Source organism: Barbatula barbatula (assembly GCF_947034865.1).
Source record: "Barbatula barbatula genome assembly, chromosome: 6".
Taxonomy (NCBI): domain Eukaryota; kingdom Metazoa; phylum Chordata; class Actinopteri; order Cypriniformes; family Nemacheilidae; genus Barbatula; species Barbatula barbatula.
Window position 1 is genome coordinate 25,068,319 of NC_136765.1, and position 27,929 is coordinate 25,096,247.

At 37.9% G+C, this 27,929-nt stretch overlaps 1 protein-coding gene across 1 annotated transcript; it reads right to left on the reverse strand.

Moving 5' to 3' along the window:
• akt1 (v-akt murine thymoma viral oncogene homolog 1) lies at positions 1-27,929 on the reverse strand. Its single transcript, XM_079458845.1, has 14 exons — positions 27,747-27,929; positions 24,359-24,471; positions 13,391-13,519; positions 10,810-10,921; positions 8,965-9,091; positions 8,524-8,655; positions 7,886-7,951; positions 7,706-7,774; positions 7,497-7,622; positions 6,491-6,619; positions 2,670-2,884; positions 2,385-2,472; positions 2,002-2,104; positions 1-1,603 (listed from the first exon to the last, which is right to left on the reverse strand). Exons 2-14 carry the CDS (start codon positions 24,408-24,410, stop codon positions 1,524-1,526), a joined length of 1,428 nt encoding a protein of 475 aa, XP_079314971.1. The 5' UTR covers positions 24,411-24,471; positions 27,747-27,929; the 3' UTR covers positions 1-1,523.

Here is a 27,929-nt window from a genome sequence, read left to right on the forward strand (position 1 = left end):
AAGTTAAAATTTTTAGCCAAAATTTTATTTATAATCAATTCAGTGGAAAAATCTAAACGGTGTATACAAACTTTATATTATTTGTCTCCTAAAGCTGATGTTCTTTAGTTTGTGTTAAAAAAGACTGCGGATTGAGGATTATAAAATTACAAATATTTCTCCATTTAACAAGATGACAGAACTTGTATGAAAGAGCATAAATCGTATGAAAACATCGTATGTTTTGCATATAAAATAAGGTACAGTATATAAAAATGAGGGAGAAAAGGGTTTACATTCATTCATGTAAAATGACCAACGTTTGTGTGTTGACAATATAAAAATGATGAAAGAAATGCATTTGTGTGGTCAAACTGGATAAGATCACTGCCTTTAAACAATTGAATGGTATTTACACCGTTTCACTCATGTGTAGAAATGGGTTATGAAATAACAGTCAAAAGAGTCATGTGTAATGTACAGATGAAATGTACAAATGTATCAGCATGATATGGGTAAAACAAAGTTTATACTGCACAGTAAATTACATCATTCCTAGCTGTTAATATATAAATAATAAAAATGAAGTACAGCTGCAATGTTTATGGTCTCTTGTAACTCTTCACCACTTCCAAAAAAAACACAAGAACCGCAATGAAAAAAAACAAAAGAGGATAATGAGATTGAGAAATGAAATGAATTAATAATGAATCAATGTGTGAATCCCATGAAAATACATTCAGGTCACATTCAAGCTTTAAACCAGGCCACTTACACTTCATTTATAGTTTTAATAAACGAGAATTCCTTGGGATTTAAACCCAGGACAAGCTAAATAATATTAAATAATAAATGTTGCCTATTTTTGGATCATATTTTTTTAAATATTATGATTACAATGTGTGGGTGGGGGGGTTTGAATTTGTCACAATACAAAAAATAGAACGATAAAAACAAAGAAAATTGACTTATTGTTTCAACAAAAGAAAATGTATCTTTCTATTATTTATTGGACGTGGACATGTTTTCAATGTTTATGAGAAACAATCTAGACCGTTGGGTGAAATTGAACAAAGTTATTTTGTTGTTTGTTTAGAGTATTTCGGTCATTCATGTAAATAATTACAAATATAATTTATCTACATTTCCTTTCATAAAGTATGAAAGTACTTTGGGGTAAAGAATCATACAATTACACATTTACAATTGCTTTCACGGCCCTTTTTGATAAGCTTCAATCATGGCAGATAAAATAAGTGCTACACAATGTATTTGAAATCTATATTACTACTAATGATTTTGATAGACATACTGGAAATATTATAGTGTTCCCTCTCATATCCTCAGAAGAAATTGAGAACACAGAAGGCAACAAAATGTCGAAACAAAAGACATATGTGAAAAACAAACCGGTATATCAGTCTGGTGTATATTTCTTTCCACTGATCTCAGAGCAGTTGCTGTGCTCTTGGTTTTACACTGAAATGAGCAATTTCCATCTAAAGTGTCTGATGAGGGATGAAGGAGGCACACGACGTGATGTTTCAGGCTGTTCCGCTGGCAGAGTAAGAGAATTGTGGGAAATGTGGCCTCCTCTCGCTGTCAAACGCCTCCATACTGTCACCTGTCAAAAATACAAATTCATGCATGAGTGAAGTTGAGCGAACATCTGCAAAATGTTGAATTGATGAATGATGAATTTACGATGGGCATATTCCAGCATGGCAAAACACCCCCAAATAAAACCAAGTGCCATATTTAAAGTCATAACCTCTTTTTTTTTATTTACCAAATGAATGAATTAATTTGATAACAGCATCTATTTACACTGGACTTTGGGTGAAAGTCTTTAGGTCATTCTAGACATGAACCATATGACAGTATATAAAAAGTGTGATCGAGGAGATTTATTCAGTTCAGTGGATGACACTTGAATAAATATTCTCAAAACATTTGAGTCATTTCCAGACTGTAAGAGGAGACAGCTGGTCAGTCCTCTGGATGAGACTGTGACAGCACAACCTTGTCCAGGTGGTGTGATGGTGATGGTCTGTCCTGTGAACTCTTCATCAAAATATCTGGTGTCCGTTTCTGAGGTCACCTGAGGTTTAAACGGAGGAATCAACTGAGAGAGAGAGAGAGAGAGACTGTTAACAAAAACGGATGTAACCAATTAAATCAGAGAAAGGACATTTATTCATTATGTTTTTCTCACAACAGAAATCACCTTTTATCCCCACACAACCTAAAAATACTCTTTACCAAACACTTCATGTGAATCATTGTGTGGTGGTTAAACCGCGTCTTTGCATATATATCCTATGCAGTAATGGCCAAAAGTGATGATGTCTGAAAGGGAATATTTGCACAATGCGGTTGCAAAAAATCTCAAAGCAAACATTTACCTTCTTCTCATAAACGTCCTGCCACACTATTCCTGTGAAGAATTTGTGCTGCATGATCTCTTTAGCATCTTCAGGGCCGCCACCTAACCTACAACAAACACAGTTTTGTACCAAGTTATTGTCATAATTGAGTCATTTAATATTGAATCAGATGTAAATCATTATAGAAAGTCTATCTCTTATGGACGTGTTTGGAATTAATTTTAAATTGAGTTTTGTTAGCAGTAGTCGAGCGTGCAATGCATTGTAAGATACAGTATGAGTATTATGCTTTTCCAGACTGACCGCTGCTTTGGGTCTTTCTTGAGCAGGCTGGACAGGAGAGATTTGGCCTCCGGAGCGAGCGTGCGAGGAAAGCGGATTTCCTCCATGAGGATGAGCTCAAACAAGCGCTCGTGATCCTGGTTATAGAAGGGCAGACGTCCGCACATCATCTCATACATCACCACGCCCAAACCCCACCAGTCCACCGCGCGGCCGTAATCGTTGTCTTCCAGCACCTGCGGACACACAGTCAGAAAGTTCACTAAACATTTCTTTAAAGTGCTCAATCAGGGTAAGACCTGAAAAGTGTATCAATAAAGTAAACAGGGTTTACAGGGTCAAGTAAACATCATTCAAATAAAATGCATTGAAAATAGGTACAGGGAACGTTCTCAGAACATTCTCTAAACGTTCCCTCAAGGTTATTCTTGCAGTTACGTTAAAATAGCATTTCATTCTTACATTGGTAAATCTATATCTTACGTTGTTGGAATTTTTATAAAACATTATTAGTTCTTATAACATATTTGGTTTTTCCATCGAGAATGTAAGAATAAGCTTCTTAAGATCACGAGAAACACAAATGCTTGTGCACGTAACACCTGACGTGTGTTTGTGACCCTGACGGTCGGGTGGACACAGTGTTTTTGTTGCAGGTGTGTGTGTGTGTGTGTGTAAGAGGAACAGGGCTGCGGGTCAGAATGACTCAGTCCGTGCTCTCAGTGGAAAGCCGATGCCTCTGAACTGCTTGAATTACCGACCGCTGTCTATTTCCAGAGCTGCTGTCGTGTGGCTCGCAGAGAGTGAGACAGCTGGGTTTGCAGCTGCCCCATATATGTAGAAGAACAGCACAGCTGTGAAGCTGCCAGGAACCGAGGAGCCAAAGCTGAGCCCTCACCCACGTAAGCAGACCCGAGGCGGGCGTACGGTTACACCGGAGCCCTGGGGCATCAGGAACAGAGATGTCAGATGTTCCCCAGGGTTCAGCGCTCGCGTGAATGTGCAGATTGAGACTCTTTCGTTAAACAGATAGCTATAGCCACTTAATACAGAAAGATCACATATGAGATCTCTTTAGTATCTCAAATATTTCTTCTAGAGATCAATGAGATTAACTGGAGAGCGAATGGAAATGCGTCACCTGTGTCTCAGATATTTCTCCTGAGAAATGTCACAAACGTGTCTGTCATAGGAGTTTGAGAAGAGATGTCATTTTGCACCTCCAGACTCTTCCCATTTCAGATTCAGGGGGCGACGAAACCGTTTTCAACAAAAAACAGAACATATTTGATGCATTTGTGATTCATGTCATCACATTAATTCTGTCAGCTGATGTCTGGAAGAAATAAAACGTCACGCCAATTTTTCCAAGAGTAAAACGCTTTCACCTCTATCCCTCTTTTTACATTCTCATGCCCCCCCCTCACCTCTCTCTTTTTTTTTCCACCCGCTCCCTGATTTTATGTTTTCTCACTCGTTCACTCTCTCTCTCTCTCTCTCTCTGGACTTCCAGACGTTCAGCATTCCAGAGCTGCACACACACAACAAGGTCATTGTTTACAGCGGAACAACCTGTAACACTGCCTGGGCCCGACTCCAGAGAGGCCACACGTCTCTATGGCAACAGCCCCTGAAGTCTCTCGCAGCCGGACCGTGTTGTCATGTCAACATGAGGACTGAACTCAAACCGCCAGGACGGGGTGAGAGAGAGAGAGAGAGGTGACACGGGCTACTCACATGAAAGTTCTCACATCAAGAACAGCTCAGCTAAAAACGATCAATAGATTAGATCCGAAATGTAAAATTAGGTTAGTTTTAAACATGAAAATTATGTGCAAGAATGAGAGAGTGAGTAAATTATATAGACAGTAGCAAAAAGTGCAGCTCTCTATCTTATCAGCACACACACATGCTTTTTTGAGAGCAAATCTTTTTTATGATGTTTTTACAAATTGGGGCATCCTCAATGGGATGTTTTGCTCAGAGTTGTCTGTTTTTGCTCACTTTTAGGTACAAATTGTCCCCCAAAATACAGTGAAGTGGTTACACACACATGCACACAGCCCCCCACAAGAGGGCAGAGGGACGCTCGGTGAGGGGCAGCTGCTGAACACTGCTGAAGCTCATGTTTCCGGCAGCTTTGCCAAGCCTCTTTCCCAGCAAATTCCTAAACCGTTGGCTAAAAACAACGAGCCCGCAACTGTGTCAACACCACCAGCGCTTCTCCAAAAAACATTCCTCAGACTGAACACACACACACACACAGCCCCCTCGTGTAACTCTGTACTGACACCTGTCACACCTGCACATGATCACGCTTTACACCATCAGTCCATCACTGCTTGATGATGATGTCATCAAAGATCAATATAAAAGTGCATTCAGAGGTCATCTGGCTGCTCTCCTCCATCACTTTGTGAAACTAATTATTGTCAAAAATAACATTAATTAAAACATGTCTAAGATCATTTCACTTCTCTTTTGTCATCTCTTCTATATTGTTTCGTTTTAATAGATTAATAGTAAACAATAGTTTAGTTTTAATAGATGAAAATTTTGTTTACTGTCAGTTTTAATAGATTAACAGTAAACACAATTTTTGTTTTAATAGATTAATAGTAAACAAAAGTTTAGTTTTAATAGATTAATAATTTAGTTTTAATAGATTAATAGTAAACAAATGTTTAGTTTTAATAGATTAATAGTTTAGTGTTAATAGACTAATAGTAAACAATAGTTTAGTTTTAATAGATTAATAGTAAACAATGGTTTAGTTTTAATAGATGAAAATTTAGTTTACTGTCAGTTTTAATAGATTAACAGTAAACACAATTTTTGTTTTAATAGATTAATAGTAAACAAAAGTTTAGTTTTAATAGATTAATAATTTAGTTTTAATAGATTAATAGTAAACAAATGTTTAGTTTTAATAGATTAATAGTTTAGTGTTAATAGACTAATAGTAAACAACATTTTAGATTTAATAGATTAATAGTAAACAATAGTTTAGTTTTAATAGATTAATAGTTGAGTTTTAATAGATTAATAGTTAAGTTTTGATAAATTAATAGTAAACAATAGTTTAGTTTTAATAGATTAATAGTTAAGTTTTGATAAATGAATAGTAAACAATAGTTTAGTTTTAATAGATTAATAGTTAAGTTTTGATAAATGAATAGTAAACAATAGTTTAGTTTTAATAGATTAATAGTTAAGTTTTGATAGATTAATAGTAAACAATAGTTTAGTTTTAATAGATTAATAGTTAAGTTTTGATAGATTAATAGTAAACAATAGTTTAGTTTTAATAGATTAATAGTTAAATTTTGATAGATTAATAGTAAACAATAGTTTAGTTTTAATAGATTAATAGTTAAGTTTTGATAGATTAATAGTTAAATTTTGATAAATCAATAGTAAACAATAGTTTAGTTTTAATAGATTAATAGTTGAGTTTTGATAAATCAATAGTAAACAATAGTTTAGTTTTAATAGATTAATAGTTAAGTTTTGATAAATGAATAGTAAACAATAGTTTAGTTTTAATAGATTAATAGTTAAGTTTTGATAGATTAATAGTAAACAATAGTTTAGTTTTAATAGATTAATAGTTAAGTTTTGATAAATGAATAGTAAACAATAGTTTAGTTTTAATAGATTAATAGTAAACAATAGTTTAGTTTTAATAGATTAATAGTAAACAATAGTTTAGTTTTAATAGATTAATAGTTAAGTTTTGATAGATTAATAGTAAACAATAGTTTAGTTTTAATAGATTAATAGTTAAGTTTTGATAAATGAATAGTAAACAATAGTTTAGTTTTAATTTACGGATGTAAAACCTCAGGTGCCAGATACTCTGGAGTTCCACAGAAGGTCTTCATGGTCGCTTTATCAGTGACCCCCTCTTTACACAAGCCGAAGTCTGTGATCTTTATGTGTCCGTCTTTATCCAGCATCAGATTCTCCAGCTGAGAGAAACAATGACAGAAGAAAGACTTTATTAAACATGCGGCTTACAAATAAACGGCATCATTCATCTTCTTCATAATCAGTTTAGGGTTGAAGTGTGTTCAGCCATGAACCAACTGATGAAGTAAGATCAGATAGATTAGACACAGCAAGGTTTAATCGTTATTGCCAAACATCAGTTTCATTAGTTCTGTATTCAGGATGATGTTGATTCAGGAGGGGGTGAGGAGACCAGCGGACATCTCCGGCCTCAAACGGTGACTCAGATTGAGCGAGTGTTTATGTGTTTCAGTGGTTAATATCAGCACATCCTCTCTATTTCTCTCTCTCTCTCTCTCTCTCTCTCTCTTAGCAGCTCTGGTGAGAGAGAGAAAGTCACCTGGCAGCTGCATCTCACACGTGGCCAGAGGCACGAGCACAGCAGTCAGCACAATCACCCATCCTGCAACACCCGCAATTTACCACCAACCTGAGCCGCCTCAGCGCTCCGAGAGAGAGAGAGAGAGAGAGAGAGAGAAAAGGCAAACTGTAGGTGTTGTGCAGATGTACAGTATCATCATCATCTTCTGGACTGATCATCTACATCACTTTGCTGTAAAATTCCTACTATTTATTTTATGTATTCGATATCATTTATTCAATATTTGCATAAAAATATAAAAGGAATAAACCACTCCAGGCGTATGACAGTGATTATCTACAGGCAAGTATTTCCCAAAACTTGTTGAGAACATTTCTAGGATTTTAAACTCGTATTGAATTCAGGTTTCAAACGTGCTTAAGGAGTCATGAAATTCACACGCAAACGCTGTAAACATGAAATAAAATAGAAAGTGTGTAATTTTTTCAAGACACCCATCATTTAAAGTGTCTGACCTTCAGGTCTCTGTAGACCACGTTCTTCTCTGAATGCAGGTAGTCCAGCGCCGACACGATCTCCGCCCCATAGAACCGCGCTCGGTCCTCTGAGAAAACCCGATCACGTGACAAGTGGAAGAAAAGCTTAAGGAAAGAATAAACACAGGAACGTTCAGAGCGTCACATCACACAGAATGAGTCTCTAGTCTCATCAGACAGCATCTCACCTCTCCTCCATTGGCGTATTCCATGACGAAACACAAGCGGTCGTGAGTTTGGAAGGAATATTTCAGACCCTGAATGTTGGAAAAACAAACAATTAGAAACACAAAATGCTTTATAATCTACAAGCGGTGAGAGAGGGAGGAAAATGGTCATGGAAAAGTATTACTGCGTGTGTGTATTACCGTCAAGAAGGGGTGTTTGGAGTTTTGAAGGACGCGGTTTTCAGTGAGTGTGTGAGCCACTTCATCCTAAAAGACAAATCACAAAAAGATTGTGCACCACATAAACATACACAAAAAAAACACAAACTACTTGAATATAAATTATATGTGAGTACAAAATATAAACAATGAAATATGAAATTACGATTTGCTTTAAGAAAATTAACTGTTTTCAGGACCCCTCATGGTTTTTGTGATTGCAATTAAACCCCAAATTCTTCTTACTGTAATATAAAACAATGCAATATTATTTAAAGCAAATGATCCTTAGTAATTCTATAATGCCTTCAATTCATGCTTGTTCTTTAAACTAAATAAATAATTACAGTAAAACTCATTAGATTCCAATAAATATATCATATTAATAAAAAATGTATATAAAAATGTGTTAATGTTTTAATTTAAGTATCATAGCATACAATGGGGACTAAAAAATCTAAATGATAATGTGGAAAATAAAAAGGCAGATGCATTTAATGCAATTGGAAATTCATTTTCTGTGAAATGTTTTCTCATGTGCCTGTGGTAGGTGTGATCCACACAGACGTTCTACATTAAATATTTCTCATCTCGCTTCGATGTTTCCAGCTGTGACTCACTTTGGCTACAATCACTTCTTTCTTGAGGATCTTCATAGCGTAATATGTTCCAGTCGCTTTCTCCTTCACCAGAATCACCTTTCCGAACGTGCCTTTACCCAAGAGCTTGAGGTATTCAAAATCATTCATAGTCTGAAACAGAAGACAGCGAAACATATATGTGCTACTATATGTGACATCACTACACCTGTGACCTTTAGGAATGTCAAAGCTGTGAGCGTGAGGGCAGCGTGCCAGTGAAATGGTTTTAAATCGTTCTGCGCTTCCTACAGCTGTGACTTGGAATGTAATAAATATGAAGAAAATCTATGTGTTGGGCAACTGCAATTTTCCTTAGACTCTGAGAATTGTCAATATTAAAATAAGGACAAAGCAACTTTGTTTCTATAGTAAGTGAACTATACCTTTAAACAAAATGGAAAAAATACAGGACACACTTACCACTTTTTGTCGAGGCTTGGTCAAATACATCTCCATGTCCATGGGGTCAGGAGAAGAGTCCATCATCTCTTCCTCTTGTTTCTGCAGACTATAGGCCACAGCCTGGATGGCTTTGGTCCATTCCTCCCTAAAGACAAAGACCTCGGTTTACATTCATTCAGTGATGTATAAAGTACCTAAAAGCAATACTAGAGTAAAAGTACAAATATCGTGCCAGAAAATTAGTGAGAGTAACCTTTTAGAATATGACTGGAGTAAAAGTTTTAAAGTAAAAGATCAATATTGCACTTAATTATATAATAACATATAACTTTATAAAAGGATCGATCCCTCCCACCCCCAATATTATCCCTCTAAGAGAACAAATTAGCACAAAATCAGAACAAATCTGTCATGCCCTTACTTCTATCTTTCCTTGCATTTCCCTCACAGTAACAACCCAGTCATTTGATAATTCATTGAAACTGAATAATTTGCTGTTTATCTTTAAAAGAAGCAGCACATTAAAACCTTGTGCTGAAATTAACCGCGTAATTGGTTTAACCAATGATTGGTTCAGCACTGTCACGGTGACCGGATCGCCGACTTCAGTGCTGTTTCTATGCTTTTATTTTGTGGTAACGAACATGCTTAGGGGAGTAAAAGTATATATTTTGTTCAGGAAATGTAGTGGAGTAAAAGTAGAAGTCTGCTGAAATATAAAGACTCAAGTAAAGTACAGATACTCCCAAATAATAATTTTAACTTCTTTACATTACAACACTGCATTCATTAACATTACACCTTTACTAAACAATGTTAATGTATATCTGTTCCCTGAAGCAGAACCCAGCCCAGAACTGCACTGTGTGAAGGGTTATAAAGAAAAACCTTACATTATATATGTATATAGGAGATGCTTTACAGTATGTCGATTTATTAAGGAGAAGCTCTGAATTGTATTAATTTATATAGAAAATATACATTATACAGAAGCTTTGAATATAGATTAACAGTATGAAAAATACAATTTACATTATAATGAAGTGTGTAGGTGATGCTTTAAATTATACACATTTACACAGAAGAAACTTTACATTATAGTTAATTATATAAGAGACACTTTAGGTTAAATCGATTTATATAGAAATTTAACATTAAACAGTTGATCAGCTTAACATTATAGTGGTGTATATATGAGATGTTTATGTTAAATGAATTTATATAGAAACGTTACATTATCCAGATTTATATAGGGGGAGCTATATACAGATTAAAATTGTATGGAATAAACTTTACATCATATTGATGTATTTAGGAGATGCTTTACATAATAGTGATTTTTCTATAGAAGGAGCATTAAATAATACAGATTTGTACAGAAGCAACTTTACATTATTATAGGGATGTATACAGGAGGCGCTTTTTGTTAAATGGATTTATATAGAAACCTGTATCTATATAAAGCTCCCTCTATATAAATCTGTATAATGTAAAAGTGTATAGAAGAAACTTTACATTATATTGATGTATAGAGAGATTCTTTAGATTATAACGATTTATACACAAAAAGCTTTACATTGTAGTCATTTTCAAGTTATGAAGATTTGTCCAACGGGAGACGCTTTTTGTTACATCAATTTATATAGAAACTTTACATTATATAGATTTATATGGGGAGCTTTACATTATAGTGATTTCCTGTATATAGAAAGGGTATAACATGCCATAGATTTATATAGGGTAAGCTTAACATTAAGTTAAGCACGTATGACGTTCCACTACAGAAGAAGGACTTCATATTTTCACACTCCATACAGTAAATATAGGGTAAGTACTGTATACAGGTGTGTGTATGTGTCTGACCGTTCCTCAGGGCTCTCCACATGGAAGGTGCGTTCGATGACAGTGGTCCACTGCAGGCACCGTATGATGAATGTGTTGACTTTGGGTCGTTCTGTCTTCATCAGCTGACATTCTGGACACATCCAGAGAGAATCACAGCAGAGAAAACAGACACCGTTACAATCATTTATCTTTATCTGTGCGTTCCTCCAGCACTACATTACACACTCAGTAGGGAACAGCAGCCGGACACGCTGGAAACGAACAGGTGCGCTCAGATTCACACTGCACACGCTCACATCCAAGCCTTATCCAAGTTCATTCAAGTCAGATAGAGATGGTTTTGAGTTTAAACAACCTGTGTTCAGTACAAACTATATGCACGTCTCTGAGAAATGACAAGATCATGTTTGTAAACCTCTGCATTCCAGCACAGAGCGTTACTCTAATGTTAATTGTTTTAGTGGGGAAAGCAAACCTTCAAACATTCGGAGTCTGTAAAGAAAACTTTCCTGTCCAACCTAAAACTAACATTAAACAATAACATTTGGAAAAGCAATAAACGATGTTCTGGGAACCAAAAGTCATTAGCTGGCTTTAGTTTAAAAGCACTGTTTGGTGTTTTCCTTCTTTTTTGAGGTTCAATATAAAGTCGAGATCATTTCCTGTTATAATCAACATTATGGCAGAAAGTTTACATAAAACAAACTGAGATTGTCAAGGGATGTATACAATAGCAGCTCTTTTGTGGTGATCGCCGATACCATGAATGTGTGACTGTATCCGATACAAACAGGGCGACGGTGTCATCGGTTGAACTAAAAACTCAAACTGTTGTCTTTTCGGAGCAACTAAAATAAGCTGCGCCTGTGTTCTCTCCCCTCAAAAGTGCTCACTCGAAAAGGAAAACTTCTGCGTTCAGCGCCACAAAGCAGAATCCCCTTCGCATATCCAGCAGCGAGACCGCCAGCTTTTTCCCGCAAACATATGTCGAGGAGAGACGGCGGAGGAGACATGTGTCACAGAAGACACGACACCATCGGCCTGTCGAATAGATGGAGGAGCGAGGTGAGACCACCACTGAGATCCAAGCGGCTCATCAGCAGCCCAGAACGCTTGGAACAGAGCCTCCATCAGCGCCGAGATAAATAATGAGGATCAGCCACTTAATAACCGCTATATTTCACAAGTGTCAGGCAGGAAGCATTCTCTTGAACAAACATTATGGCTGTCTAATTAGTCTGTTCAATCATTTCCGAGACTTTCGCAGCGATGGCAGCGTGAAATTCTGCTGAGGTACGATGAGCGAAGATGGTCCAAATATGTTTCGTGCACAGAGCTTTAGGAAACGAGATGCTGTTTGCCTCGTCAAATGGGGTCGGGCGGCAACTACATGATAAATAAAACCGAATCCAGTCACGCCCCTAAATAAATAATGCCAGCTTATAGTGTTTTGACACCTACAGAATTTAGCATATAAAACTATTGATAAGGGTTTAGATGAAACCGTATGGATGCGTAATTCTGGTTATGAGCAATAACATAAATATTCAACATGCATGAAATAATATTCACATACTGCCATGGACTACTGGTTAGTGCACACTACACAGTCTACACACTCTAGTGCTCTTGTCTAGGATTCGAAGTTCAACTTTGTTTTTACTTATACAACAAATGCTCAATGACAAGTATTTTTAGTGTATGCAAGAACTCATAACAGAAGTCATTCGTAACAATTACACACATCAAAATACAACTTCAGTTTAGAACACGGATGCTGGGTTCACACCAACAGCAAGCAATCGCGTTCAACAAACTTTATTACTTGCGGGAAAAAGATCTGACAAATATTTACAACCTTCCCTGCTGACGAGATTGATGTGCATTGGCGGCAATTGCGCCGCCTGATTCGCATAATTCGAATCGGCTGTCCCGAGGTTCGCATCTATACACGTCTTTGTATTGACTTTTAATTTAAATACTCACAGAAAACGCTTAATTCGCGTTTGGTGTGAACCCAGTGTTAGAACTGAATTAAAATGTCATTTGTGGCCTGGTGGTTAGAGCGTTGGGCTTGTGATCAGAAGGTTGCAGGTTCGAATCTCAGTGTCAGCAGGTCATGACTGAAGTGCCCTTGAGCAAGACACCTTACCCCTGATTGCTCTGCAGTAATGTGCCACTGTAAAAAAAACTACTTGTAAGTCGCTTTGGATAAAAGCGTCTGATTTATGTAAATGTAAATGTAAATGTTGAACATCTTTAAGACTACATATGAAAATAAAAAAAACGATAAAACTGAAAAAGGAAGTGGTTCTGGAACACGTTTGACAAAAAGGTCTAGATCTTATTTATTAATTCAGTAAAGCATGACTTTTTTTTGCACTACTGAACTACTCCCTCTGGCAATGAATTGTGGGTAATAACAGCTGTTAAGACTGCACATGCACTTCAAACTCTACATAAACCAGGTTTTAAAAGATAATCATTTTAACATTCTACCATTTCATTTTAATTACTATTTACAAAAGATAGTATGAAAATTCAGACACAGGGTTTCTTTCCTCCCGTGTTCAAGTTCAAGTCTGTGTGAAACACTCACGTGCCACTGAGAAGTTATTCAATGGTGTTTCCAGCTGATCCACGTCCTGCGGCCGCTCTTTATAACCGATAAATGTGCCATCACTCTTCAACAGAAAATACCGCGGCCTCCACGTCTTTATGTATTCACCTGCGGACCAGAAACAGAGAGAGACAGGTTTAATTTGACATAGACAAGGTAAGAACTGTCGAGAGTAACAAACGTATCTGTTGACAGTATGCAAATTAACCCCAAAACCGTAAATCCATCGTCATTAATTCATGATAGTTTGAGGTTATTCTAAAAACTTTACATCATGAAGAAATATTAAATAATTCCAGTATCTAAATTTTGATTTATTTTAAAACCCTCGTTTCAACCCAAAACACCTTTATTTCCAAAACAGCACGAGAGAGAGAGAGAGAGGAAAACAAAAACTACTGTCAGATTCAGCTCGCAGAGAATCGCGGCACCAGATGTTGCGGAATTGGAAATGAAAAAGGCAACGCGACGCAGCCGTGGTGTCTGGAGCACGTCAGAAAGACACAGACACTTTGAATAGTTATCCAGGAAAAGTGTAATTTATTGTTAATTACGGGAGTTGAATATTAACCCCATGCAGGGTCTGAGCAAGCTGTCCCTAATTGGCCCATTTCCTCAGTCGCTAAAGTGTGGATCTGTCACGGCAAACGTCTGTCTCGCTGATATTTATCCGCTTGTGCCTCATTTCAACTGTGACGGACCAGAGGAGCAAAGATTGGCCCGAAACACAGCAAACTACACATGCATTTATCACTGAAAGTCACGATCACGTTTTACACCAAAATTAAATTTGTGCCTGTAGAAAGAATAGATTTCTCTAAAATATCAATTATTTCTCCTAGACATAACCGAGATTAAATGGAGAACAATTGGAAGCATTTGCTCAAGTCTCTTCTGTCCCAGATATTTCTCGTGAGAAAAAGAGAGTTTGAGAAGAGACGTCGACAATTTGTCAAATTGAGCTCAGATTTGTCAAGTCTGCAATCGAAAGTCAATATTATTGAAGATCTCGATATGAACTCAAACATTTCCCATCAAACTGACCCCTATCCAGATTATTAGATCACCTCTTATATTCTTATATGTTTCTCTTTACTTTGCTCCAAAACCTAAATGAAGCACAACTGAGAACTCCATCAAATCTCCCGAGTTATAAAAAGAGCAACATCCGAGCAATACAAGTTTCCTCTGGTCTTGTCTCATGTATGGTTTTGTCTCAGTAAAGTAACCGTGCGTCTCGACGGCAGTTCATCACTTCAATAAAGACAAAGCATTACAAATGACTGCACCTGATTCATAACAACTGGGATGGAGGCACAGCCGAGAGAACATCTGTCTACTTAAGACTCTCATTCACACCAGATGCCCAATATGTTATTACGGCTTGTGCCATTTTTCATCGTGGCGTGATGGTACGGGATCGGCTCAGACCGGTTCTGCACGCTAAGAGCTTTCAGCACTTAAAACACACATCATGACGGAGTCACACATTTCTGCTGTTATGCAGTTTGCATTGAATCGAGGCTGTTAAAATGTTTTATCACTACTGTTAAAGTAACAAAATAACAATTCCTATTTATTCATGTAATATTGCAATTTAAAAAAAGTAAAAAACGATGGCAACTTCCGGTTCACGGGGACAAGCTACTAACTTATATCAGACATATGAAAAACATGGAAATTTGCTTTAGCTTCACCACTTAAAGCCTAATTTCTGAATCATGCAGCAGGTTTGTGTCATCTGGCTCAAGACCAGCGTTAGGTTTTTATTTCCAGACCACATCTGCCGTTTAGAACTGGTCTGAGGTCAGCAGGGAGGTGTAAACATCAGAACCCATCCCAGATATGTGAACCTGCAGTGCTAAGGATGAACACCAGTCTGTCCATCTCTCGCTCTCTCTCTCTCTCTCTCTCTCAAACTGAGTGCACGCCAAGTGAAGCTTGAGACAGAATGTCCACAACCCAGCGCATCGCATAACACACACGCCTGTACCGATACACTGTGACATCAGAGATTGACACCAGACTAACACATCAAAACACACTTAGGTTGAGTTTTTACAGTGTGACAGCTTTGTAAACAGCACGTTTATCTCGGCGTGCCTGCTAATGTGGACATGTTTCAAACTGACAGACGGCTTTTGGTTACACAGGAAGTTTCTTTAAACCGCAGGGCCGGACGAGCACAGACAGTGTGTGTGTGTGTGTGTGTACGCGTGCGCGTATGCACGCTTCGTGTGTGTGTGTATACACACAGAGTCCAATTCTCATGCCAGTCTCCCTGATACACGCTGCCCACCAGAGCTGGAAACGGGTGTTTCACCGCTGACCCCCTGATGATGGGCAGTGCTACCAAACACAATCAAATACTTCCTGCCACACAAACTGCCGTCTCTAACTGCACTCGTACTGTAAACAAACAGTTTATCAAAATTGTTCAAATATAATCAATGCGATTCACTTTTTAGTCACTTTCAATAATATTATACTTCACTGAAAATACTATTTGATTCTGTTATGGAATTCAAGGCCTTGTTGAGAATGCAATTCGTGACTGCAGTAAGATTTATACATTCCTTCCCGAAAATGTAGTTTAAATAACCTTATTCGATTTAGTAAAACAGAGTTAAGTATTAGTTTATTGAGGTTTAAAACAAGGAAAATATCTATTTATATCTATCTAAATATATATATATTTTTGTAAATATATCATCTTTTTATTTTTAAACGATTCGTTTATTGATCTTTAACTTTGTTCACTAATTCATCAAGTAAGTTTTTTTCTTATGCAAGTACTGATTATTTGTAATGTGCAAGTTCTTGCCTCAATTGTTGTATATTAATAAACCTCGGGGAGGGGAGGAATGAAAAAGCACAGCTTTGAAACAATCAAACAAACACAGATTTTTCCTCAATTTTTGCGAACGATTATAAACAAATTGTTAAAGTCTGTAATCATCATTTGTTAAATAAAATATTGCTTAAAAATGTAGGCTTTGATACAATTAGATGTATGCTTTCAAACATATGCGACTGTAAAGTTTATATGTCATTTGTCAAGTATTACTTTTGTGTGACAACACTTCTTTGCCCCCTACCACACACACACAAAACATTAACGTACATATTTCCCTTAAAACAAAACATTGAGTTGGTTTTTCCCTCACTGACATTCAGCCTCAATATGTTCTAGCATAGAAAAAACTCAACCGTGCGAACTATCAGAACATCAAAACCAATTTCCTGTTTTCAAATGGGAACACAAAGCATTGTGGGTACACAACTGTTGTCAGACCATTGCTTCTTACACACACACACACACACACGTGACTACACAAACACAGACCGCTTTCTATTCCAAACTTTTACCTTCTCACTCTTCTTCCTCTTTTACACATCTAACACTTCCACTTTTCTGGTTTTCTGGTCGGATCGTTGACGATCAGTTTAGTATTTAACCCTTTAAATGACGCCATGTTCAGATCACCTGTGACACACTGATAGATGTTTTGGGGTTTCTGTTGCCATAAACAGAGAACATCTAATCAATTGAGATTCTGAAGAAACAGGAAGTTGCTCGACAGAGAGCGTTATCTCAAGGATGTTCGCATTGTGTGTGTGTGTGTAAGAGATTTCCATATAGATTTCTGCATGTAAGTCTCTGGTGTTTGTTTAATATTGTTATTTTTCTTTTTTGCATTGAGTCTATGTAAGAGTTCACGTGATTCATGATTGCTCACTCTCATGTCATTTCAAACCTGTGTGAATCTCTTTCATCTGCAGAACACAAAAGAGGATATTTTGAAGAACGCTCATAACCAAACAACATTGAACCCCTTTGGCATTTCTCAAAATATCTTCTTTTGTGTTCCACTAAAAAAGGGAAATATACTAAACAGCACGAGGGTAAATAAATGACAGAATTCTGAATTTTGGGTGAACTTCCCCTTTAAATCCACCAGAAGTTTGGCAACATCTCCAAAAACAACAACAACCTGCAGATCAGAAACAGTGTGCAGGTGTCCCAAAGGCAAACAGTGATTACACCAATTCTGAAATGACAAATAAAATAAAGTCACTATATAATTTCTTGAAAACACTCACTTTACCTAGTGCTTAAAACATTAACTGCAGTTTCCAGTTAGGTTGTTTTGAGCATCTTGGAGATGTTGCAACACTAATGCAAATACATAAATAAACTTCTCAAAACCAATCTTGAGACTTCCTGAGTTATGGTGAGAATGCGTGAGACATTCCGAGACTTTGTGAGATTTTCTGAGTCTGACTGAGACAACCCGCAGGATATGGGTCTGCATTCATGTCTCGGGGTGAGCGGGGGGACAGGAACACGTCTGACAGTCCGTATGAGAGCAGAAAGGAGACATTTAGGTGATGCTGAGGATTTAGGGAATTAAAATCTTTGGGAACCGGGATGAGGGGGGTGTGGGGGGCATCTTTTGTTGGGTTTCCTGGGCCGCCCCCCTCTCCCAGTGGAGCCCCTCTGAGCGGGTATCCTGCAGCTGTGCCTTCCACCCCGTCCTGTGCATATCAATGAGCCAGCGGTCCGCCAGCGGTCCAACGGAGGCCCAACGGAGGGACCATAAATCAATTTGAAAACATTCAAAAATATAAAAAAGTAAACCGCAAAAAATGCCTTCAGATAATTCTTGTAACATCTGCACTTCAGCCAATACAGATTTTGGACAGTAAATTTTATATATAATATTAATACGATACATAATACAATTTAACTTTGTTTTCTTTTCAGATTTTCAAACTTAAAACGTTTTTAATGTGATTCACTCAAGCGTGACTCGTGAGCGCTTCTGTCCAGTGATTTACTTCAATCTGAAACGTTTTATTAAGATAAAAAACAAACAAGTACTACCACTTAATAAAAATCACATTAGTGACACTGCCGCGCTCCGCATCCGAAACGTGACCAAATAGGGAATTCCTGGCACCGGCGCGCTCGCAGGAGCTTAAACTCTTCCGCAGTCACTCCATCTTCCTCAGTCTCTCTTTTCTTCTTCTCTTTTGTTGCTGTGATTTTCATTGCAGCTGGATCAGACGGAGCAGTTGGCAGGCACCACTGTTGCCGCTGGGGCGGGTATTGCCGGCGCTACGAGAGAAAAGGGGGCGAGCGGAGGCGCAGGGAGGAGGAACGGGTTCGGCCGCGCTTTCTCACGCTCGTAAGAAAGACTTCACTTCTTCTCTGCGGCCAGAGGCACCTGCTGATTACCATAGAGACACAGTGGGAAGTTTTCCCCCTCCGCTGCTTTTTGTGTTGTAGATTCCCCCCTCTTTTCGTTCCGGTAAACAAGCGCTCCATGGATTAGTTTACTGGGCGAAGAAAACAAACAAACAGGAACGCAAAATTCCAGCGAACGGTACAGATGCATGCGTGAACGCCAACAGAATGCTACTGTGATGGAGGAGAAAGCATTGATTGCTTATTAAGTGAAAGTTGTAAAAATGGTAACTAATTATTTATCTTCGTTAGGATTTGGGGCCCGGTGTATAAATCTTTTTTTCTTAAAGAAAATCTATTTATTATTCTGATGTGGATGGTAAATTGAGGTTTTCTACATCAGGCCCCTTGTTTTCTGGATTTAGCCATGCATGGGAGACAAACATTACATAAAAGCAATATTGTCACACGTGTGTTCCATAAACTCAGTTGGTTAAGCATTGCATGTTTGCAATGGGTTTAATTCCCAGGGAACGCAAAAATGTATCAAAAATGTAACTTACTTTGAATTACAGCATCTGTCAAATGCAAAAGACATGTCATGTATGCATGATGTCTTCAGTTTACATTCATGCATTTGACAGAAGCTTTTATAAAGATTACAGATTGCCTTAAAAAAAGTTTCTCAATTAATCAACTTGATATTACGTCTGAACACAATTTATCTCTGGACTTCATAGAAAGTCTGGTCTACTTCATAATTCCTTCTGGACCAGAAATGTTATTTTATATTTTTCTATTAAGTAAGAATGAGAGCACAATAACAGACTGTTGATCTCTACACAATATCAAATAATAAGTAATAAGTATCTTGCCAAGATCTTGTAAGGGCCCCCTTTTGTGGGTTGCATTGCTTTGTGGTCCCCCAAATAAAGACTTATTATCTTAAACTTAAACCAAAGACATCAAATTCTGTTTGATTGCACAAAATGTATGATAAAATGTGAACTGTGGCGCCCCTGGACCAATCTTGGGTCCACCCGGGGGACCGCGGCCCCAAGTTTGCTGCTTTAAAACAAAAAAGGCTCACTGGTTAATCATGGTTCGATATGATTTGGGTAAATCTAACTTCTGGAAAAAAACAAAGACAGAAATGTCTTAAAAAGCTCTGAGGATCAAACTGCAGGGGTCTAAAGCAGTTTATGTGTGCAGAATAATAATAATCGACTGATCCAGGATCTTTCTTTTTACTCATATCTGCTGTATGTTCTGGAGTTGAAAAGACTCTTAACCGCAGAAAATCTCGGCTCATGATGGATGTCAGAGACAAGCAGGACCCTGGCGATCAGAAAACCACCCGCGCAGCCGCTCCGCGCAGCCGCTCCGCGCAGTCAGCGGGGAACACAGAGCAGACGTGCGGAGGAGGACGGGCAACCGCGAACAGAAGTGCAAAACAGAGAGATTAAAGTTGAGGGAGGAAAATAAAACAGCAGAAAAATGAACCGGACGAGCGGCCCGGTGGCAGAGCAGGAGGTTTCATCACAGCAAAGTAAGCACACAGCGGGCGCAGAAGAAGAGCCTGCTGGTGCGCGCACACACACATCTATTCGCCCTCCTCTCTGACAGCTGCACCCTGGCAATTTACTTCTCCCAGCACATTTAGCAGGAGCCTGTATGCCATCACCCGGAGCACAGAGACCTGCTGGCCTCCAGACAGCAGACTGAGCGCGCTCCACCCGGGAGTCCAGCACCGGCGCTGCCGCATCCAGCCAGAGTTCTGACGCTACAGCTCAGCTGTCACGTTTGGACAGTGATGAATAGAGATCTTCATAAGAGTAAAGAAGAGATGCGAGACCTATAGATACATGCGTGAGAGCTGATCATCGGGCAGAAATGATGCAAGGCCGTGAATGATTCCCATTACAGTCCGATGTTACCTTGGATGTCAAATAAAGAAAAAAGCTGAAATGTAGGAGTTCATACAGGAAATAGAGCTCAAGCGGAAAAAAAGAGACTGTAGTTGGTCAAGACACAAAACCTTTAAAAGGCACTTTTAACTGTTTTTTGCCGTTACCAGATTGGAAATCTGAGAACTGACGAGTGTAAATTCAAAGCCAAGAGGCACACCCATATACACAGCATACACAATCTAAACCCACAGACACACCCAGAGCACACCACCGCAACCCCCCCAAACACACACACAGGTGCTCACATCACATGACCACCATGACACCTGTCACCCTCGACCCACATGTCACGTGATGTGTTGCCCCTGCATATCAGACCCCACAAGAAGAAATAATACCATTTTTAGTATTTACTTAAATCAAGTCGGTAAATTTTGTACACTTTAGTATACTACTGTAATTATTGTATGGTATAAAATGTTTAGTATAGTATATAGCCTATAGTATGTATGTGTGTGTGTACAATATTAAATGAAAACACTACAGAGGTACTGTAGTATACTTTATTGTTGTTTACTGTTACTGTAGTATACTATAATGTTTACTATAGTAAATGAACAACTGCTGTAATACTGTAGTACAGTATACTATAATGTTTACTATAGTAAATAAAAAGACTGCAGTAATACAGTAACCGTAGTGTACTATAATGTTTACTATAGTAAATGAACAACTGCTGTAATACTGTAATATAGTAAATGAAAACACTAAAGTAATACTGTAGTAGTATTTCATCTAGTAAATGAAACCAGTGCACACATGAAGACGACTAACAATAAGCCCAATTGGACAAGTGATTCTCTCCAGAGAAGAGTTTTATATGAAATAAGACCTGTTAACTCAAGTGAGCTCACGCAGCAAACATCTCTTCTCACAACTGCCAACTCACATAAAGAAAAAGATCTCACATCTTCAAAGCCAAGATACCTTCAAATGTGACAGATACACAGAAATGCATCATCTCACTACGTTTTTGTTTGCTCATATTAAGCTATTTAACTATTAGGTCAAACCCTTGAAATACATGCATGCTCTTGAGAAGAGAAGAGCTAGAAGTCATCAAATTAACATTTTCAGCCTGTCGAGCTGGTGGAAGCCGTCAGATTCCCCAGCGATGTATTAAACCGTGAGTGCTCGAGCTGTTCGAGGAGGTCAAACACAGTAAACACACCGTCTGTCTGATGCCTGATGGAGCCAAAGGTGAGATGACAGTGACGTGACATCTTCACCCACCCACCCAAACACACAGACTCATGTGACATTAAACTGAGCGCAGCCGCTGGATCTATGACAGCACGCCGGCCAAACACACAGATGGGAGAAAGAGAGACGTGTGTGTGGGAATTTGCTTTTCACAAATCACACGAATGCTCCGTCAGCTCAAATCTAACGGTCACCCGAGAACTTGAAAAACATCAGACACAAATGAGAGCGTAACTGTTGAAAGAGTATGGAGGTGTAAAAGAAATGTAGATTGCGGAGGTAAAATAATCTGGATTTTATCTTAAAGGTGATTTGTCCATTTGAAGTCAAAATACTTTCCATCGGATCATACAGTGAATATACAGTGGTGTAAAACTCTTTCTGTGTCTGCCGAGCCGGCGTTCATTCATAATTTCTCTGTAAGTCAATCAGATAGAGGTAACACTTCCCCCTTCTCTACTTCTCTGCTTCCTGATGTGGTTAACCAGACAGACGTCGGATGTCACAGCGGACTGAATTTTCAGCTAAAACCATCATATACACCGACTGTCCGAGTTCTGCTTAACAGAGTAGACCTGATGTAATTTCAGCTCATGTCACGGACGTCCAAACACGGTGGGAAATTCAGAAAATCCACGGCAGACAATAAAACCAAACAACATTCAAGACAACCGTCAAGCTACCCGAGAAAAGCTCTGTGTCTGAAACACTACAAACATATTTATGTACATGAACACAGACGCTTTAAGCTTGATTCACACACTTACGCTCTCAGTGTTGGAAAAGGTTGATTTAAAAAGAAATGTGCTTCCTATAAAGTAACTCATAGCATTCCTTAGTTACTTTTATGAAAACGTTACGTTACTCTTTCGATACCTTTCTCACCTGACCGATGCTCACTCTCTTCCAGGCCTTGCAGGTGTAGTTTAATCCGAGAGTTTTTTTACACTAGTATTTAACACTGAAATGCATTCAACAAAATAACATATATTCTATATATCACGTACAACTGAAGTGATTGGTTCCAAAATGAAATAACACAAAAATCATGTTTTGTTAATGTGCATTACAATTAATATAAATCAAACTGCAGTTGGTTTGTTTTGATTTAAGCCATAAGTAAAAAACTAACACAAGAAAATCATTATAACATTATAAAAAATGTTTTTATCTCATTTTGGAACCAAACTCTTCAACTTCATTTTCTCTTAAAACTACATTTAAAGTGAAAAGAAAAATTCACTTACACAAAAAGATAAAAATTCTGTCATCATTTAATCATCCTTTTGTCATTTAAAACCTATAAGACTCTCTTTCGCAGAACACAAATGAAGATATGTTGAAAAATGTTGTTAACTGGATCCCGTTCACTTGCATTGGGTTTTTTGTCCATACAATAGAAGTGAATGGGTGCCGACGTTGTTCGTTTTTGTTTTTTTTGTGTTCTGAGTTCTGCGTAAGAAAGAAAGTCATAAAGTTTTGAAATAACAAGAGACTTAGTAAATAACAGATTTTTTATCTTTGAGTGATCTGTCACCTGACATTCTTGTTAAATAATCACTTCATGATCAATAATTCTGAGTGCGCATGTATAAGTATCTACATTCATATTAATTCAGAATTTAAGTATACTCCATATACTGTTCAATAATGGTCCATTGTATTTAATGTGGCAGCATCTAGCGGTGAGCCCTTCCATTCGAAGCATTACGGTGGCTGACACAGAACTAAAATGTTGTGACGTTTTCGCTTCTTTGCCGAATAAGAAAACATATCTATGAAAGGCGCTCTGTAGTGGAGCTTGTCCATTTGAACCCGTGGTCAACACTTGACTTTCCGTTCCATTGACCCTTCTTACCGGAAACGCAAGCCCGTCCGAACATATGTCACATTTTGCTGCGTAGCAAAGTTCAAGTTTGGTGAACTCTGACCTGCAAATTTGTTTCACGTGAGTGCGTGACACCAATAGAAGATTAAAGCATCCTCTTGGTACATAAATGTAAAAGATAGAGGATTCACATGCTCAAAGTGTAGTACAACCGATGCATAAGGCGACTGTAGAATTAACTTGGCGAATTCCATGTAAATAAAAATCTCACACTGGACCTTTAAACACATTTTCTTCAGAAAACACTGGAATACACTTGTAATATTCTGCAAGTAATTCTGAATGATTTCCACCAGAGATCAGAGGAACTCTGATGTCATGACAAAAATCTTTGATTCTTTTCAAACTAAGGATACACTACAGCTTCAGATATCAGTGTGTATAACCACAAAAACAGCCTGCAAAGAAATCGTCTGAGCAGTTTGTGATGAATGTAGACACATTTGCTCTGTAAGTCGCTAAAAGCATCTGCTAAATGACTAAATGTAAATGTAATGCTCTTAGACGTTGACATGATCTACTTATTATCAAACCTGATCAATACACAGACTACAGAAGCACTCAACATTGTACTTTAGTGGAAAGAGGCCTAACATTCTTAAATCACACTTTTCTTCAGACGAGCTGTCAATCAAAAGAACGTGAAATCACAGCAGTAATACATTACAAACATGATACACGCCCAATACACACACCTCTTTTGTGGAGCCATCCCTCCTTCACAATCGCCGCTCCTGCCGCCGACATGATCTCCTGCAGGAGACGTCAGTCTGTCCAGCGTAACACCTCCTCTCTCACAGGACACACACTGGAAAACATAAGACGACAGAAACTGTAAAACACTCAGATATTAAACTAGTGCCGTCTAACATCTCATCCTGGTGTACAAGTTTAACCAGATGATTAAAAATAGTGAAAAATCATTGACCAAGCACAATGACAACATGTGCAATAAAACAAGCACAATTACTTTTTTTTAATGAGAAGCATTTTTAAATGTATATACATTTTTTACTTGTTCTCAAAGCCCACATCATTATAAACATAATAAACTAAAGCTATGGGTTTACACTTTTGAAGAGCCTAAAGTGGCTCATGGACTTCATCATGGTTGGGTAAACATCTGTAGCAGTGAATGGGAGACTACAACTAATATATTTTTTGGATTCTCATTTGCTCAAATAGCAAAAGAAAAACTCAACAATATTGTTTTCACTACTTTCAACAAAATAAAAGAAATTGAGAGTTCAATAACAGCAGTCAAAAGAGAGAATAATGTCAAATTTACCGTGACATCCATAGACGCTGTTTAAGAAACACCCTCACATTCAAATGTTTTTAGCAATTTGATGCAAAAGTAATATAATACAAAGAATAGTGTTATAAACGTACATGTTTTAAAAATGAAGATATAAAAATCTTCAAAGGATTTACGATGCTGATGACCGTTGAACGCGACATCACAGTCAAAAAGGTCCGTTCCACAAACAAGTTTTGTGTTTGTTTGGTCACATACACAACCATAAACAGTATGACATGTAAAGACTTGTTTTAACTTAAAAAAAATGTATTATATTGATTAGGAATAAAAGTTTCAATGAAATATAAAAATAAAACAGGTGGTGAAAGTTGACTTTAATAACAAGACAGCATCTGTGTTTCATTTGTACACATCGGCAGATCTATTCAAAAATTAAGAAGATATCACTTTTCGGGTTCTTTTTCAAACGTTTGCATGTTAGTAATTCAAGAACTGTTAAGAATATCTTAATATCCTTTTAAATACGTCTTTCAAACCTTTCTTTTGTTTTCTTCATTTGTACAGCACTGTATGGTTCAATCCCAGATACTGTATATGAAGATCTCAATGTCGATCTCATTTTAATGGTCAAAACCCAAGGTAGGTCATGAGGCCCGAGATGTAAACCTTCTGATCTAAAGCGTCAGAGTGGCAGTGATGATGATGTTTGCAAACCGATTATTAAAATGCTGTGGTACACAGACACAGAGACTGTGTTTGATAACTCATAGTCATAACCTTCTGTGTTTTGTCTGCACTGTTACGTTGGAAAGATGAACTTCAGAGTCAGATCAGACCCAAACAAAGAGGCAAGGACAGTCAGATGATGCTGTTTTACGTCAGAGTCTGTCTCTCAAACCACTAACACACACAACACATCTTCCTGTGTATGTGCTGATATCAAACAGCATTCTTGACATTCTGCGCATTACTGCTGGCACATTTACATCAGCGATACTCCAGAAATGTCTGAAGAAGTTCTTCATTGAGTCAGAAAAGCAGTTACGTCTGTCATCTACCCACTCGAGTCACATGTCTGAGGACAGACATCGAGTCTCATGACTGAAGGACGAGAGAAACAGTAAACAGAGCTTTCAACCTGGACCGGGCTCAGATCAGGCCTGGTGGTTCTATCTGGTTTTGAACTTCTAATGGCAATCAAACACAAAGGCAGAACCGATTGTAAAAATGTTCATGAAATTGCCCAAGAAATGTATGAACAATAAACTCAACAGGTCAAATAATACTCAACATTCGAAAGGGAAAGGCCGATTTTTAGTTTTCCATTGACATTATATAGTCTTATACAGGTTTACAACAACATGAAGAGAAATAAATAACGGCTGATTGTTTATCTTTGAGTGAGCTATCCCTCACTTTTGGTTTCTAACCGTTGATGGTTTCGTGCTCAAGACAGCCAAATCTTCACCACATGAAAGTCAGCAAAAGACATGTTTCTTTTTGTTTATCAAGTGAATCTGTTTTAACAAAAGTACTTTTTGAGCACATTACAATATGGCTTGCTTACACCAAGAGACAGACACAATTGCAGATCTTTAAGATATGAAGTGTTGCATGTCAACATAATTCAGAATCTGATTCCGAGATTCTGCATAAACGCTGCGCATAATCTATAAACATAGCATATCAACAAGACTCAAAGAACAAAACACGACTCAAAGAACAAGTAAACATGATCCATCACAAACAGATGAAGTACAAACCAGTTCCTGTGTGTTGGAGTACATGAGCAGGTAAGAGTGTGTGTGTGTGTGTGCGTGCGTGCGTGCGTGCGTGTGTGCATGTATGACAATCATTGTGTTCTCATCAACATTCAAACAAACATCTGCTCAAGTCAAGAGGATATCTGGATGATTCAGAAGCCTCTACATTAAATATTTAACTTATCGATGCATTTGACAGATGGTCTACAGGTTTAATGCTAAAATTAAATAAGAGTGTGATGTATTGATATGATATGCCTGTATTGTTAAAGGGATACTTCACCCAAAAATTTACAATTTTACACACCTTCGAGTCCAAATCTGTATACTTTGTTCTGATGGACACTGAGAAATATATTTGGACGAATGCTAACATATTTCATTTTGGAGTGAAGTATCCCTTTAAAGCTTCAGCAACAATATAGAAATGAAAACACAGCAATGGCGTGGAACTGAAGAATTGTCAATCCTTGTCACCATTTATATTTATGTAAATGTGTCAAGCAGTTGTATGACATATGGCGTATTGCTCCTGCACTTTGGATAAAAGCGTCTGCTAAATGACTAAACGTAAATGTTTTACCCCAAATCATCCACGACGCAAATGCAGCATCACTAAAGCTACAATCTGCAATACGAGCTAGAAACTATGACCCTGGTATTTAACAGTGTGCTTCAAGAAACTTCAAAGGACATAATAAATGCTTTATTCGTTGCAAACACAGTATTATTTTTGACAGGTTTAAAGACGAGTATTGTTTATAAAGTGTGTGAATGAATGAAGAGAAACAATGTAACATCGAAACATGTTAACACTGGGCCTGCGCGTGCGCGCGCGCCTAAAGTGATACAAAGTAATAACTGACGCGTGAACACTTTGATCTCCGCACAAGAGTTAACGAGCTTAACCAGCAGCTAACCAGTACTTCCCTTCAGCCCGCGTTAAACCAGTTGAACACGAGAGTTCGTGTTTTGATTCAGGCCGCGTTCAGACCTGCAGTCTGACGACTGCTAATAACTGATTTCATAGAGAAGAGAGATCAGACTCTACCCACTCACAGTATCACAGGTGGGTCCCGAGCATGTCTGTGGATCTGTTGGCTCCTGTAAATCCACGGAAAACACACAGACGCGTTTTCATAAGCGCGAGCGCCAGTGCTTCCACTACAACTTCCACAGCGCGAGACGCGAGACTGTTGAGAGACCGCAGAGAGCCGAGAGCGCAGGGTCCTAATGCTCATC

What these genes read in the sequence shown, in the direction of transcription:
- akt1 (XM_079458845.1), bottom strand. Translation starts at nt 24,410, where the DNA reads ATGTCGGCGGCAGGAGCGGCGATTGTGAAGGAGGGATGGCTCCACAAA. An exon ending in AATACGCCAATGGAGGAGAG is followed by an intron (nt 7,623 to 7,705) that starts GTGAGATGCTGT and finishes TCTTTCCTTAAG; the next exon opens with CTTTTCTTCCACTTGTCACG. An exon ending in AGGACGTTTATGAGAAGAAG is followed by an intron (nt 2,105 to 2,384) that starts GTAAATGTTTGC and finishes TCTCTCTCTCAG; the next exon opens with TTGATTCCTCCGTTTAAACC.